Consider the following 13,546-nt stretch of genomic DNA (forward strand, 5'->3'; position numbering starts at 1 on the left):
TGTGTGTGTGTGTGTGTGTGTGTGTGTGTGTGTGTGTGTGTGCTCATGGGCATAATATATATATACACACATTCACATACCACCCCCCACATGCACCTAGAAGCATGGGTTCATCCCCACGTGATGCAGAGTTGTTTTTCCAGTAAGGAAGACGAATTTACAGTGACCCCCTATAGTTCCTTGCCCATCGCCCTTGCAGATTGGAAGTTCTGTCTTTAACTCTGGAATATAGAACAATGGTTCTCAGCTCTGGCTCCACTTTGTAGGCCCGCTCCAGACCAGGTGAACTGAACTCTCAGGAGGGTGGGGCCCAGGCACTTTTGTAAGTGTTCTCCAGCTGATTCTAATATGCAGCCATGGTTGAGAACCACCAGGATAGGAGGAGTCGACCTGGCTAAGCTGGGACCTCATCTGTGACCTGGGCTATGGGCACCGCGCGAAGCCGGTGGCCTAAGCTGCCACAAGCAGAAGCTAGCGTCTTCTGTTTCATCATCTTTTATGCTTGGTGAATTGAAGTACGGACTGGGACGCCTGCCAGCGTGGTATCATAGAATGTCAGCCCTGGAAGGGACTTACGTGATCATCACCCTTTTTAAAGGCTTATGAATTTTGAGTCGTGTTCATTCTACCTTTGAAATTTGGGGATTTCAGCTATTTCTGAGCCCGGGAATAAATTGAAATGTTCACTCCAGTTAGCTCCCAAAGTGGAGTCCATTCATTTTTCTCAAAAACCCAGCCTAACAAACACGACAATTATCTTCAGCTTAGCACGTCTTTTGCTCAGCTAGCAATGTCGAGCCTCGCACATCATTAAAAACATGTCCTATTAATTCAAAGCCAGTCATCAGAGGAACTGGACTGTTCAGGCGATGGGTTATTAGGTGACTCTCCATTTAAGAGAGAGAGAAATTGGGACACAAAGATAAGCGTTGCTCAGACCCCCTTGGAAAATTGGGATTAAAGTTGAGACATGAACTCCATCTCTGGACTGAACCAGTCGTTCTCTGTATCACACGGGGCTGCGTGCCACTGGGCAAGAGTTCATTTTGCCTTCATTTTATTAATGGGAAAGACCAAGAAATAGTTCCGTCTTTGTGGCCATCGTATTATCTCCAGATAATCATAACCATGGACAGCACAACCCTATTAAACCCTTGTTACTCAAAGTGTGGCCTCAGACCAGCTGCATCAGCACCACTTGGAAGTGTGTTAGAAATGCAGATTCCGAGGCCCACTTAGACGTGCCGACTCAGCGTCTACATTTAACCAGATGCGCAACACCACGGTTGAGAAGCAGCATAACCCTGGGTCAAGCCACATCATATGAAGGTCTACCCTATCTGATATGATTCGGGAGGGGTAGGAACATGGCAAAACTACGCATAGCGACGAAACCACACCACACTTCTGGAAGCATGCATCTCACTGCTAGCCCACTGCCAAAGTGAAGGGAGATGTAAAGGGTAACAGGGGGAAGCCGGCTGTGCAGAGTGGTCATCAATCTTGGCACACCTCCCAGCTACCCACAAACTTGGGCCTACAGATGCCAATCTTTATTTCCTAGGCTCTGCTAGCTGTGTCCAAGTGTGCCGTCCTGGACACTAGTCATTTCCCCTTACATCTGCGGGATGGGCCCCGTTAAGATTCCTTATTGCTACAGCCACACCTGGAAGGTGCCAGAAAGATCCTAAGTCAACCGGTTGGGCTGGTGTGAACACACCCATGGCCCCACTCACAGTGACTGAGCTGCTGTCCTCGATGTTGGTGGCCTGGATTCTGAGAATATAGATGGGGGTTGTTTCGTAGTCTGCTTTCGTCACCAGCTGGAGTTCTCCTGTCTGGGGATTGATCCAAAATATGTTTGGGTACTGGAGGCTGGCTCCTCCCATGGAGATGGAGTACATGATGCTGCTCTGGGGGAAGTCTTTATCGGTGGCATGCACTAGTCCCACCCGGGTTCGAGCTGGAAGGATAAAGTACCTGAGATTAGTCCTGCTTTGAAGGGGCGGGGTGCGGGAGGGGAGACTCCAGGAGCACACATTCCCATCACCATGGGCAGAAAGACTTTTGGAGGTCTCTTTGCTGTTCATACACTGTATGTTTTATGTCTTCAAGTCTATTAAAATCAAATTATGCTAATGAGCCTGTACCAGGTAACTGGCCCTATGATCCAAGCCATAGAGTAAGGCGTTCCCAGGACCCTGGGATCATGACCTGAGCCAAAGGCAGACACTTAACCGACCAAGCCACCCAGGCGTCCCTAGAGTATAGAATTTTAAAGACTGCTCTATTTTGCTTATTTTACAAAGCTTGTTGGTGGGGCTGCTGGAGTTCTGGCTGGCTTGTTCTGTGGCTCTTTCTCATACATTGCACTCCTCAAGGGCAGAAACCTCTCATTTAACTAACTGTATAGCTCCAGAGCCAAGTGCTTGACCCACAGTAGGTGATCAATAATCATAATAAGATCTGTGAAGAATAAGAAGCTTGCTTATTCTTAAAATGCCTGCTGCATTTGTTATTCACTGGATGAGGCATAAGGAATTAAAAGCATTCTCTTTCAGAACCTTTTTGCCCTTTGTTTAAAACTTAACGCCAGGAAATGGAGACCATTCTCAAGACAGAAACTAATTTGGAGAGATCCTTTTAGAGGGAGTGTTTGGGTTGGTTGGTTGGTTGGCTAAATAAGAAGAGGAAGTATCCATGAGTTAAGGATCAAAAGTGGGGCTGAATGGGATTATACTAGAATTAAGGGTCCCACCTTGAAGTCAGGGGAGTTGGGGAGAAGCTGAAGCTGAAAGAGGGGAAGAACCCACAGAAATCGAGATGTGAACAGAGGGCACAAAAGAGGCCTCCAGGGAATCCCGTTATGGGCGAGAAAACGTCTTCATTTTGTTTTTAAACGAAGGAAATCTACAAATGGGAAATCTGTTCTCTATTTTTAAATTTCCATTGTCTGCGCGAGCGGGATAAAAATCACAGTGGAGACCAAGGGAAAACTTGGCCACAAAAAGGGAAGATGAGCGGAATCAGGCACGCAGACAAAGAAGCAATCAGGGCTTCAGAGAAACGCAGCTTAAACAACAGTTTTCCAAAATCCAGGTTTCACCTGAAGAGCTCCTCAGCAGTGAGGACAATTTAAAAAGAAATAAGAGATGAAATAAACACGAATGAGCTGTGAGTTGCCGTGCACAACACCACTCAGGGCCCCTGAGCGGAAGGCGGTTTCTGCTCCGTGGAATGAAGGAGTCCATCGGGAGCACTGGGATCTGTGTCCTGTCGGCTCCTTACCTGGCCTTAATTCTGACACCTCAAATACGTAGGACGGCCTGTCAAAGGCAAGAGGAAACTCATTTTCGGGCTTTGTGCAGATATAAATGTGGATGTTGTCTGAAAGCAGAGATAGAAAAAAAAAAAATTAAACTGCAACACCCCCCTCTCACACATGTGTTTATTCACCATTTTTAAAGCACCCGCCGTGTCCCAGGCTCTGTGCAAAATGGAGGGAAATACAAGGTGAAGAATACCTAGTGAGTCCTGCCTTCACGATGCTTACTTAGAGGGGCGCCCGGGGGGCTCAGTCGTGAAGCGGCTGCCTTCGGCTCAGGTCGTGATCCCGGGGTCCTGGGATCGAGCCCCGCATCGGGCTCCCTGCTCGGCGGGAAGCCTGCTTCTCCCTCTCCCCCTCCCCCTGCTTGTGTTCCCTCTCTCGCTGTGTCTCTCTCTGTCAGATAAATAAATAAAATCTTTAAAAAACAAAAAACGATGTTTACTTAGAGTAGTTAATTGCCTTTGGCTGAACATGTGTACGGGTCCCTGTGGATGCTGGAGGAAGGGCAAGAAGCTGGCTCCTAGGGATACTTAGGGTTCAAACAAATGGGCCAGGGTGGAGCGGGGGGTGCAGGGGGGTGGGGTGGTTCTGGGCATGTGCGAGGTAGAGAACTGCATGACTGTCTCAGGGAAACTACAGTTTGGAAAAAGGGAAGCTTAGAGATGGGCAATCAGAGCTGATGCCAGAGAGTTAGGCAGGGGCCAGAGATGAAAGTCCTTGTGTGCTAAGCCAGAGTTTGAACTTGAACTTGACAGCTATGGGGAGACACTTGGAGGTCTTTCAGTGAAGAAGTAATATAATGCTATTTGCATTTCCTGAAAATCACTGTCAGAATGTGGAGGGTGCACTGGAAAGGGGCAAGACAAAAGCCAGACAGAAGGATCCTTAAAAGACTCTTAGTATTGTAATTGAGCCAGGAAAGGGGAGGTTCTGCGTTGAGCACTACTACAGGAGGGGCCGGGGCGGGGGGTGGGGGAAGCAGATCCTTGAGATTTTAGGTGACACAGAAGAAAGGACTCAGAGACAGATCAAAAGTGCCTGGCAAAGGACAGGAGGAGCCTGGGCTGATTCCCAAGTGTTCGGGTTTTTGAAGTCTCCTTTTGAACACAAATGCCTAGCCCAATACCAAGTGCTGCCTAGCACAGTTTAGCTGTTGCTACTCAAAGAAGATGCTTCATGAAATAAATCAAAATGATACTTGCTTTTATAGTAAGGAGGGGCAACATCCTGCACCTGGATTATCATGGTGTACTTATTGCCGGCTGCTAGATTACTTGAATTTTCATAATCCAGGTCACCAATCAACTAGGTTAAAACAGAGATATCATATCATATCATATCATATCATATCATATCATATCACACAGAATAAACAGTCCTTTTAATTAAACTGACAGAGACATTTTCATGTACTGTTAGTGGATATATAAATTGCAAAACCTTCTCTGCAAAGCATTTTGCTGTAAGAGGAGCTTTAACAGGTTACATCCATACCTTTGCCCACTGTTAGAGAATTTATTCAAAAGAATTTATCGGGAGAATCAATGTTGAAAATGTTCATCAAGCACTAGTGCCCAACAGCATAAGCTCAAGACTTCAGGTTACTTGAAGAGAAGCACGATATAGAATCCTATAGGCAGGGATATTTCCATCATTTAAAAGATTTATGCATATATGTATGGCATATTCATAAAAATGTATGCATAGGAAAGAAGACAAGTGGGTAACACATCACAATGTTAATAGTGGTTCTCACTACTGAGAATGTTGTTCTGTGTTTTCTACATTCTACAGTGAAGACGTATTAATTTCCTAAACAGAAGAAATAGAAATTATTTTTTAGCTGACATGTGTGCATAAATTGGTAAGACTTTCTTGCGGGTCAAAGAAGGGCTTGGGATGGGACGTGGGGAGAGAATGCCTACTGGGCTGCTGGTTCTCCCTGAGGCTCTCTATCCCTGATGCAAAGACCTCCCCCCACACCCCACTCCCTGACCCCCCACTCCCAGGCTCCCCACTCCCTGACCCCCCACTCCCAGGCCCCCACTCTGAGACCCCCCACTCCCTGACCCCCCACTCCCAGGCTCCCCACTCCCAGACCCCCCACTCCCAGGCTCCCCACTCCCTGACCCCCCACTCCCAGGCCCCCACTCTGAGGCCCCCCACTCCCTGACCCCTCTGCCCTTTCACTTCCCTCTCCTCCTTCCCCAACACCCTCCATTGGGAACCCTGTAGGTAAAGGTCTCCACAGCTCTTGGGGACCTGCCTTTCATGTCTTCCAATTCTGCTTGTTTGCCCCTGTAGAGCTGCTGTGGAGGGGGGCAGCTATACACTGGCACCCCCTCATTCTCCGCTGGGTCTCTAGTGGTTCCACAGCCGGGGCGCTGGACTACCTTTCTCTCACTTAACACCTCTCTGGGCCAGAGATGAGCCCTCGGGTAAACAAAAGCACTTGAGCCCAGAGGGCACTAACATGACCGTGAGGGGCACGCGGAACAGGCACGCCAACTGCAAGCTTTGCAGGAAAGAATCCAGTCCTTAGCACCCAGGCACAACTATGCATAACAAATGATTCCCGGAACTTGGGTAAAATAAAGAGCACATGGGGAAAACAGAGTCACTATTATGTTTGTCAGTTACAGTCGCTTTGAGAGGGAGCTACCCTGGAAATTTCCCTCTACGGGGCAGCAAAAGCTCTATGCATGTTACACCAGCTTCCCCGATGCCCTTTCGGTGATGCAATGACCATTAACTGACCACGATTTTCCCAGAGCCTGCTGGATCCTGTGAAAATCTGCCGCTGCTCCCCACTCCAGATGGCGTGCTGAAGTTGAATTGGTTGTTTGGTGCTTTGCTGTCATCATCAAAGCAGAACTTGTTCAGGTCCAGAAGCAACGTCCCCTTGGCCTCTCTTTCAGGCACCATAATGCTGCGGAAAAGACACGATTCAATATTTCCCCCGACAAACGGTGATTGAGTGTTTCTCCTGACATAGGCCCTAGGCTAGACACCTCTGCTTTAATTTCAGTTCAAAGCTAGTCTGCGGTGACTGCAGTCACCGCCTAATGGGTTCCCTGCTCTGCCCTTGCCTCCTTTCAGACTCTTCTTAACACTGCAACCAGAGGGATCCTGTTAAAACATTGTCAGGTCACGCCACTCTTCTGCTCCTAAATCCCAAGTGGCTTCTATTTCACTCAAAGTCCTCACTTTGATCGAGGGGGCTCTTCGTGATGTGCGCACCCTGCCTCGTCTTACCTGTCCCAACTCCTCTCCTGCTGCAATGCTCCCTGTCGGCTCCCGCTACCGCGCTTCCCGGTGCTTCTAGAACTCTCCCCTGGTGCTCCCGGAAGTCTGGCCTCAGGCCATCCCCAACTGTGCAGTGCTCTCCCCACAAATGCCCACCCAGCTTGCTCTTTCACCTTCACCAATGTCGCCTTCTCCGGAGGCCACCGTGGTGCCCTTCTCTCAAGGTCAGCCGTTCCCTCCCCTTGGTCCCTCTCCGGCTGCCCCTCTTTATTTTAAATTCTTAGCACTTACCCTTTTCCCATCTACTACACAGTTACTTATTTAACCTGTTTATCTCCTGCTTCCCCCCCTGCAATGGAAGCTCCACGAGGACAGAAATCTTTGCTCTGTTCTTGGCACACTTGCTAACGTCCGTTGAATGAGGGAATGGTGACTTAGGAGGCTAACACAGCCGTGAAGAATATAAGAGAAATCCGGAATTCTGCCCTGCCTGCCCGGGGCTTATGACCTGGTTAGGGAAAATCGCTGGGTGCCTGCACTCCTCACCTCCCACGCTTTGAAACTCAGAATTTCTGCCACTTGTGTTCTAATGGACTTTGATGTCATAAAAGGGCCCCCTAACATGTTAGTGCCATTCACCCAAGGGAGCTTTATCAAGGGTTGAATTCGGGGGTCCCAATCTCGGGTGACTCCAGTAGCACAAATGAGGAAAGCTGCCCGCACACTCGGAGCCATCTGGTCCAGCCGCACTCGGTGTGGGAGGCCCCGAGGAAGCGTGATTAACACCTTTAGGCTTCAGTTCATTCAGGGACTTTACTGTGTCTCCAGGTTTCAGGTTTTCCATCTATAATCTAGACATAAATCATGTCAGTTAGCTTTTGCTTCATAATAAACCAGCCCAGAATGTAGTGGCTTAAAAGGAGCCCCTTGTTATTTCTTGCAATACTCAGGACTATCCATGAGTTCTCTGGGCTCTTTTCTGGCTTGGCCCATCTCTGTTGTCTGGCCATCTGGCTTGGGCTAGCTGGTCTAGGATGGCCCCGGTCACATGTCTTGTGGCGAGAGGGCAGTAGGTGTCTGCTTCCTGTCGTCAGTAACCCTCCACGAGATGGGTCCAGGCTCTTCGCATGGATATCTCAGGTTCCCAAAAGTAGCAAAAGAGGGCAAGTCCCAATGCACACATATCATTTGAGCCTCAGCTGCATCCCATTTGTGAATGTTCCAGTGGCCAAAGCAACCGACACGGTCAGGTCCAGATCCAAGGAGTAGAAAGAGGAACCCATCTCTTGATGGGAGGAATGGCAGAATCCCATTGTAAAGGGGTGTGGGTGCAGAGAGAGGAATTTGTGGCTGGTGTGTGGTTTGGTTTGGTTTTTGCTGTCTACCTCAATCATTTCTCTCTTGCAAAAATACATCGTGGCTGCCATGAGAACACGTCTGGAAGACCCTCAACCAAGGAGCATACCCGAACACAGACCCTATGCTGCTGTGCTCTGAAATCCATTGCTTCATATGCAGTGAGTCCATGTACCTGCGACTGCGAGTCGCAGAGATACTAAGGGAGGCTCATTCCCGTCCAGTGACCGCGGACTCTGGCACTAGGACTCCTCGATGCCCTAGCCAAACCTTCCAGAGCCTACACAGCAGGCTAGAACATTTCTGTCCACCCTCCTTCCCTCTTCCCTTTGCTGAGGTCAGAGTTGTGCTGTGGTCTAATGACTCTCCCAGCCTTGTCTAGCTCACCCCATTTTCTCCCCCAGCAGTGTCCCCTAATAAAAGCCTCACACATTTAATCCCGTCTTGGTGTCCTGTACTCAGAACACCAGACTAGCATGTGTTAAGTTCCCTAATCCTCTACACTATCACCTCTCTCTGCAGCCAAACTCCGCTCCCTTCTATATCCCACATCATCTCTTCATGGCAGCTAACGTGGGCTCTGGGCTCAGCGAAGGCAGAGCAATGCCTGACAGGAAGGAGGGTCTTGGGCTGCTGAGAATAACTGGACTTGCTTCCTGGAAAGTGTTTTCCCTGACAGGTGCCTCTTTGGCAGAGACAGCCTCTGCTTCAGTGGGACTGGGGTCCAAACATTTCCATTCCTGTCTTGACTATACAATGTCGTGGTTTCATTCATAAGTACTTAGAATAGATATCACTTATTAAACACCAACGACATGCTGTATCAGAACAAGTACTTTAGAAGCACTACCTCTGATTCCCTCATCTTCAAGGGCTCTGGATTCTTGTCCCCATTTCACAGGTGAAGAAAGAGTGGTTCAGAGTGGTTTCGAGACCTGTCCCAGAAAGCTGGTGCAGGCAGGCAGGCTTCTCTATTGTCTATGTTAGGAAATTTGACTGTAAGTCCCAACAATGAATCTCCAGGCCCACAGACATTTTGGGGACCCAGACCTTGATTCCAACTCTGTGGAAGCCAGAGTGTTGCATCATCCAAAGAATCCCGCGTCCTGCAGCCAGACGTTGCATGCTCTCCGCCTCTCGGGGCTGCCTAGCGTGCTCTTTTCATTTTTCCCCCCCTGAGGCTTGGTATTTTTCCCCCAAACGCATGACTTAGAAAACCACTCCCCCTCATTCATCAAGGCCTGCCTGAAAGGCCGGCTGCCCTTGCTCCCAGCCATCTGACCACGTTCCCTCCCCGCACAAAGGTGACTGGCCCAGCCACAGTCTGAGCCGACTGACCTTCTCCGCCTCTGGCTCACAAACAGCTTGCCAAGCGCTTTCAGCCAAGCGCAGGACAATTTACAACCAGAATGGGGGCTGTCACGGTGCCTTTGATGCCTCGCTCAGGCCCCGGGCTCATTCATCACCAGCCTGGGAAAGCTGCAGGGGCCCCCATGCTAAGGGCTGCTTCCATCTCCAGGCTGGCCGGAGAGCCTGCAGGACCCCTGCGACCCACGAGGGCAGCAGGGGGCCGGGCACACAGCCACCTGCCTCCAACCCACTGGGTGCTGGCACTCTCTCCCTCTCTTCCACCTGCTCTCCCAAAGTCCCCGGCAGGGACCACGCCAAAAGCCCTGAAGAAGGAATAAATATTCAGGGACGCGTGTTGTCAGAGCTGGTGGCACCACCAGTCCTGTTCTGTTTGGTTTGGACCCACCTGTGTGCTCCGGCATGGTGGAAATGGGGAAGGTGGTAAGGATTGGTGGCAGGCGATACCGGGTCAGGTTTCCCAGCCCCTGAAGTTTGCAAATGAGGCTGGGTTTCTGGAATAAAGATTTCCATCTCCTGAGGCTGCAGAGGAAGGGGCCCTTTTGTTGCCCCTCTCCAGATCCTGGCTTTCACAGGATGCCTGCGTGTTGGAAAACCCCAGAACTGGAACTTGAACACTGTTTAGAGTTACCTTCAGTAATCAGTCTAGTGGAGGGAGCAGTTCCTGAAGCTAGAACAGAGATTGCCACGTGCAATCTGGGAACTTCCGGAGGTGGAGGGACTTCTCCAGCCGACAGGCAGGGAGCCAGTGGGGTAAATACCCTGACTTGACTCTCCCCTTCATTCTAGAGCTTCCCATTGGCCAACCAGAAGCTGCAGGGCAAGGGAGCCAATTGATATCCATATAGGTCATATCCATACTCCTAGGGCACAGAGCAGGGTGGGGAAATCTGGAAGCTGGATCTGAAGGGGCAAATAGGGCCCATCCAAACAGGTTTAACTGTTTTGCTATCTGACTCCAGGCCACACTGATTTTTAGCTTCGGCGCTGGGGAACGCCAATTGAAAAAACAGGGAGACACTCATAAGCATAATAAAGGAATTTATAGTTCTATTGCTAACCCTCAACAATCCTTGTTCCTTGTCCTAGGGTCCTTTGCAGCTACTATGGATTAGCTCTGTGTCCAAAGTCACCTAGAGCTTAAAGGTGACCTTGCAGAACCTGTCAAAGGCGACCTCAGAGGAAGACTCTCTCCATGGGGACACCTGAAAGGGGGACCAGCTCTGGTCTTGAGCCTTGTTCCAGATGCAGGCACGCTCTCAGCCAGCGTCACTGTGGAGGTGCCCTCCCACCAACAAGGAGCCACCTTCACGGTCCCGAGAAACTGGAGACTAGCAAGTAGGAAGCCACAGAGATGAAACCAACCCTGGGAACGACCCGTGTGGCATTTAGACAAAAGAGCTAGTAGAGAGTGCTGTTCGCCAAGAGGCATATTAACACAGAATCACGAGGGACTTTAAGTAACACTGAAGAGGTTGTGACACGAAGAATAGGTCAAAATGTACAAAATAACTTGTTTCTGCATTTTTTTCCCCTTTTGGTTGCCTTTGGTTTCCCGGCAATGAAGTTGTGTAAGGTGAATTAGATGTTTTGTTTTGTTTTAAGTAAATACGTGGTGTGATTTATTCCTATTACTGGTGGCATGTTTCTTGGGGAGCTCCCGGCTACTAATCTTAAGTCTCAAGTCTCTATTATAATGCTAACTAACAGCACCGTCTTGCCACCAGTGGCAATAAAGAAAGAAAAGGCACAGTACCCAGAGGGTCTCTGTGGTACGTTTCATGAACAAAGATGAACATGCTATAGGAGAGAGCAAAATAAAAATAAATATTATGTATTTTTTGCCAGAGTACGAAAGTGCAGAAGGGAAACAAGGAAAAGGGAAGAAAATGAAGAGAGGAAAGCGAAAAGGAGCAAGAAAGGAAAACCAATCTCCGAAATTGGACAGCTCAGGTGGGCTTCTGTTATTGAAGCATGTCCTGGATGCTCACGATTCTTCGGTTCCTGCCAGAGAAGCCAAAAAGTCAAGGCCCACTGAGCACTGAGGAGCAGGGCACCCTGCACGTGAATATACCTGAAGGTGGTCTTGGTGCACATGGCCGGGTTGTCATTAATGTCCTCTACGATGAAGGTTATCTGCATGCGATTCTCTTGACCCCCCGAGGGTCTGTCCTTCACCAGAACTTCCAGAGAAATGGAGGGATTTTGTCTTAATTCACCTGCATCTCGGTCTAGCCTGTGGGCCACTTGGATCGTACCGGTCACTAAAAAGGCAAAGGTGAGAACACAACCCTTTGGAGACTTGGAGGCAATTGGAAAGATCATTCTAGTGTAAGGACTGGCTTATTTTTTTTTTCTCTCTTGCCTGGTTTGGCTTGCCTTCATTTCTGTTGCTTGCAACCAGAGTCTTAATAAAGTTGTTCCAAAAAACCACTGCATTTCTTAAAAGTTACATTTGCAATACTAGAGTGAACAGAATTCTAAACCATGGTTGTCCATCCTTACACCATTAGCTGAGTGAGGTCCTTGATGACAGGACACTAGCAAGTGCTCAGAGATAGAGCACAATTATTGCCTTAGCCTGCCTCTCCTGGGACCAGGCATCCTTTGCCATAAAGCCAATGGGGCAAATAACACATTGTTTTTCTGGGATTGTCCGATGCTGGCCTCCACAAAGTCATCATGTAAAGTGAAGTCCTTTGGAAGGATGTGATAGGAACTTACAAGGTGCTATCACCTAGGAGTAGTCTCTGGGGTCGCAGTCTTTGGTTTCAATCTGCTTCACACGCACAGGCTGTGAGGTATTGGACAAGTCATTTACCCTGTCCAAGTCTCTCTCTAAGCCTTAGTTCCCTCATCTATAAAGTGTGGATTACAATAGTTCGCTGGGTTGTTGTGCTGGGTATTTAAAATGGAATACATGCAGATCACTTAGTATAGCACCTGGTATATGCTAAGACCCCAATAAAAGATGGGTGTTCTAGGAGGGGGAAACTCTCCTTCTTGCACCAACATACTTAGATGGGAAGATAACTCCCAGCAGCCCAGGAGATTGCTCTAGATTGATGTAGTCCAGTATGGTAACCTCTAGCCACACGTGGCTATTCAGCACTTGCAATGTGGCTGATCCAAATTGAGATGTGTGGTAAATAAAAAATACACAGCAAACTTCAAAGACTTGGTACAATAAATGGTAACATCAAATACATCATTAATAACTTTAAGATATTGGTTACATGCTCATGACAATATTTTGGACGTGTTGGGATAACTAAGATGCCTTATTGAAGTTAATTTCACCTGTTTCTTGTTACTTTTTAAAAATGTGGCTACTAGACTTTAAAATTACATACGTGGCTCCCGCCCTATTTATTTTTGGACAGTGCTGGTCTGGATCCTCTTTTTGGAAGACTTCCAGGTACACTCAGGATAGTGAACTCATCCGTTGTTAGATAGCCACCTGCTTCAAAGGTGAAGGAGTGATATAGTTCATCACCTTGGGACCCTGTCCAGTTTCCCCGAGCCCTAAGTCAGCTGCGTTTAATGCATCTATTACCCTAGTAAGTTATGATACTCCAGACAGAAAGGCATGCCCCAGAAGAGAAGACAGATAAAAATATTTGTGAAAGAATCCAAATGGCTGAATTAAAGGATGCACGGAAGGGTGTGTGTGTGTGTGTGTGTGTGTGTGTGTGTGTGTGTTGTGTGACTTACACTGGTTGATCACGAAATAGCGGTTAGGGGTCGTGATGCTGTAGAGGAGGAAGCCGGTAAAACCTTTATCATCGGGGTCCTCCGCTGTGATGTTGGCCACAATGGTGCCTGAAACCAGCTCCTCGGGAATCGTGTACACTCGCGCTGGGCTGGAGCAGAAATACAGCAGACACAGCTCATTTTCAGGGGCACGGGAGGGTGGAGTCGGCGAGGTGGGTATTTTGGTTAGTGCTAAATATAGCACTGAGCTTCTGAAGTTGCATCCACACGCTCCAAGAAAGCAGTCAGCAGCTGAAAGGAGGGAGGAACCGGCTTTTGTGTTTCCAAAGATCACGTCCCTGCGGATGCCACCATGTACAGTGGCCTCGACTCTGACTCCGCACACGCCTGACGCCGATTCAGATCGGCCTGGGCGTTCACATCTCTGACCATCAGGATACTCGGCCTATCCAGCCATCTTCTCTCCCTCTCCAGTTCTTGTGCAAAAGCTCCCTGAGTGATTTTAAAACTCCATCTGGACAGGGGCACCTGGGT

General features: G+C 48.8%; 1 protein-coding gene across 1 annotated transcript in view; it reads right to left on the reverse strand.

Moving 5' to 3' along the window:
• CDHR3 (cadherin related family member 3) overlaps positions 1–13,546 on the reverse strand; it is a 60,481-nt gene that overhangs the window by 15,508 nt on the left and 31,427 nt on the right. Inside the window, 6 exon segments of the mRNA XM_025873252.2 lie at positions 1,532–1,963; positions 3,289–3,387; positions 4,531–4,633; positions 6,086–6,257; positions 11,373–11,562; positions 13,013–13,161. Coding sequence (XP_025729037.2) covers positions 1,532–1,963; positions 3,289–3,387; positions 4,531–4,633; positions 6,086–6,257; positions 11,373–11,562; positions 13,013–13,161 — 1,145 coding nt within the window.

Source organism: Callorhinus ursinus, unplaced genomic scaffold, assembly GCF_003265705.2.
Source record: "Callorhinus ursinus isolate GAN/ISIS: 27379988/994484 unplaced genomic scaffold, GSC_fseal_2.0 scaffold12, whole genome shotgun sequence".
Classification (NCBI taxonomy): Eukaryota; Metazoa; Chordata; class Mammalia; order Carnivora; family Otariidae; genus Callorhinus; species Callorhinus ursinus.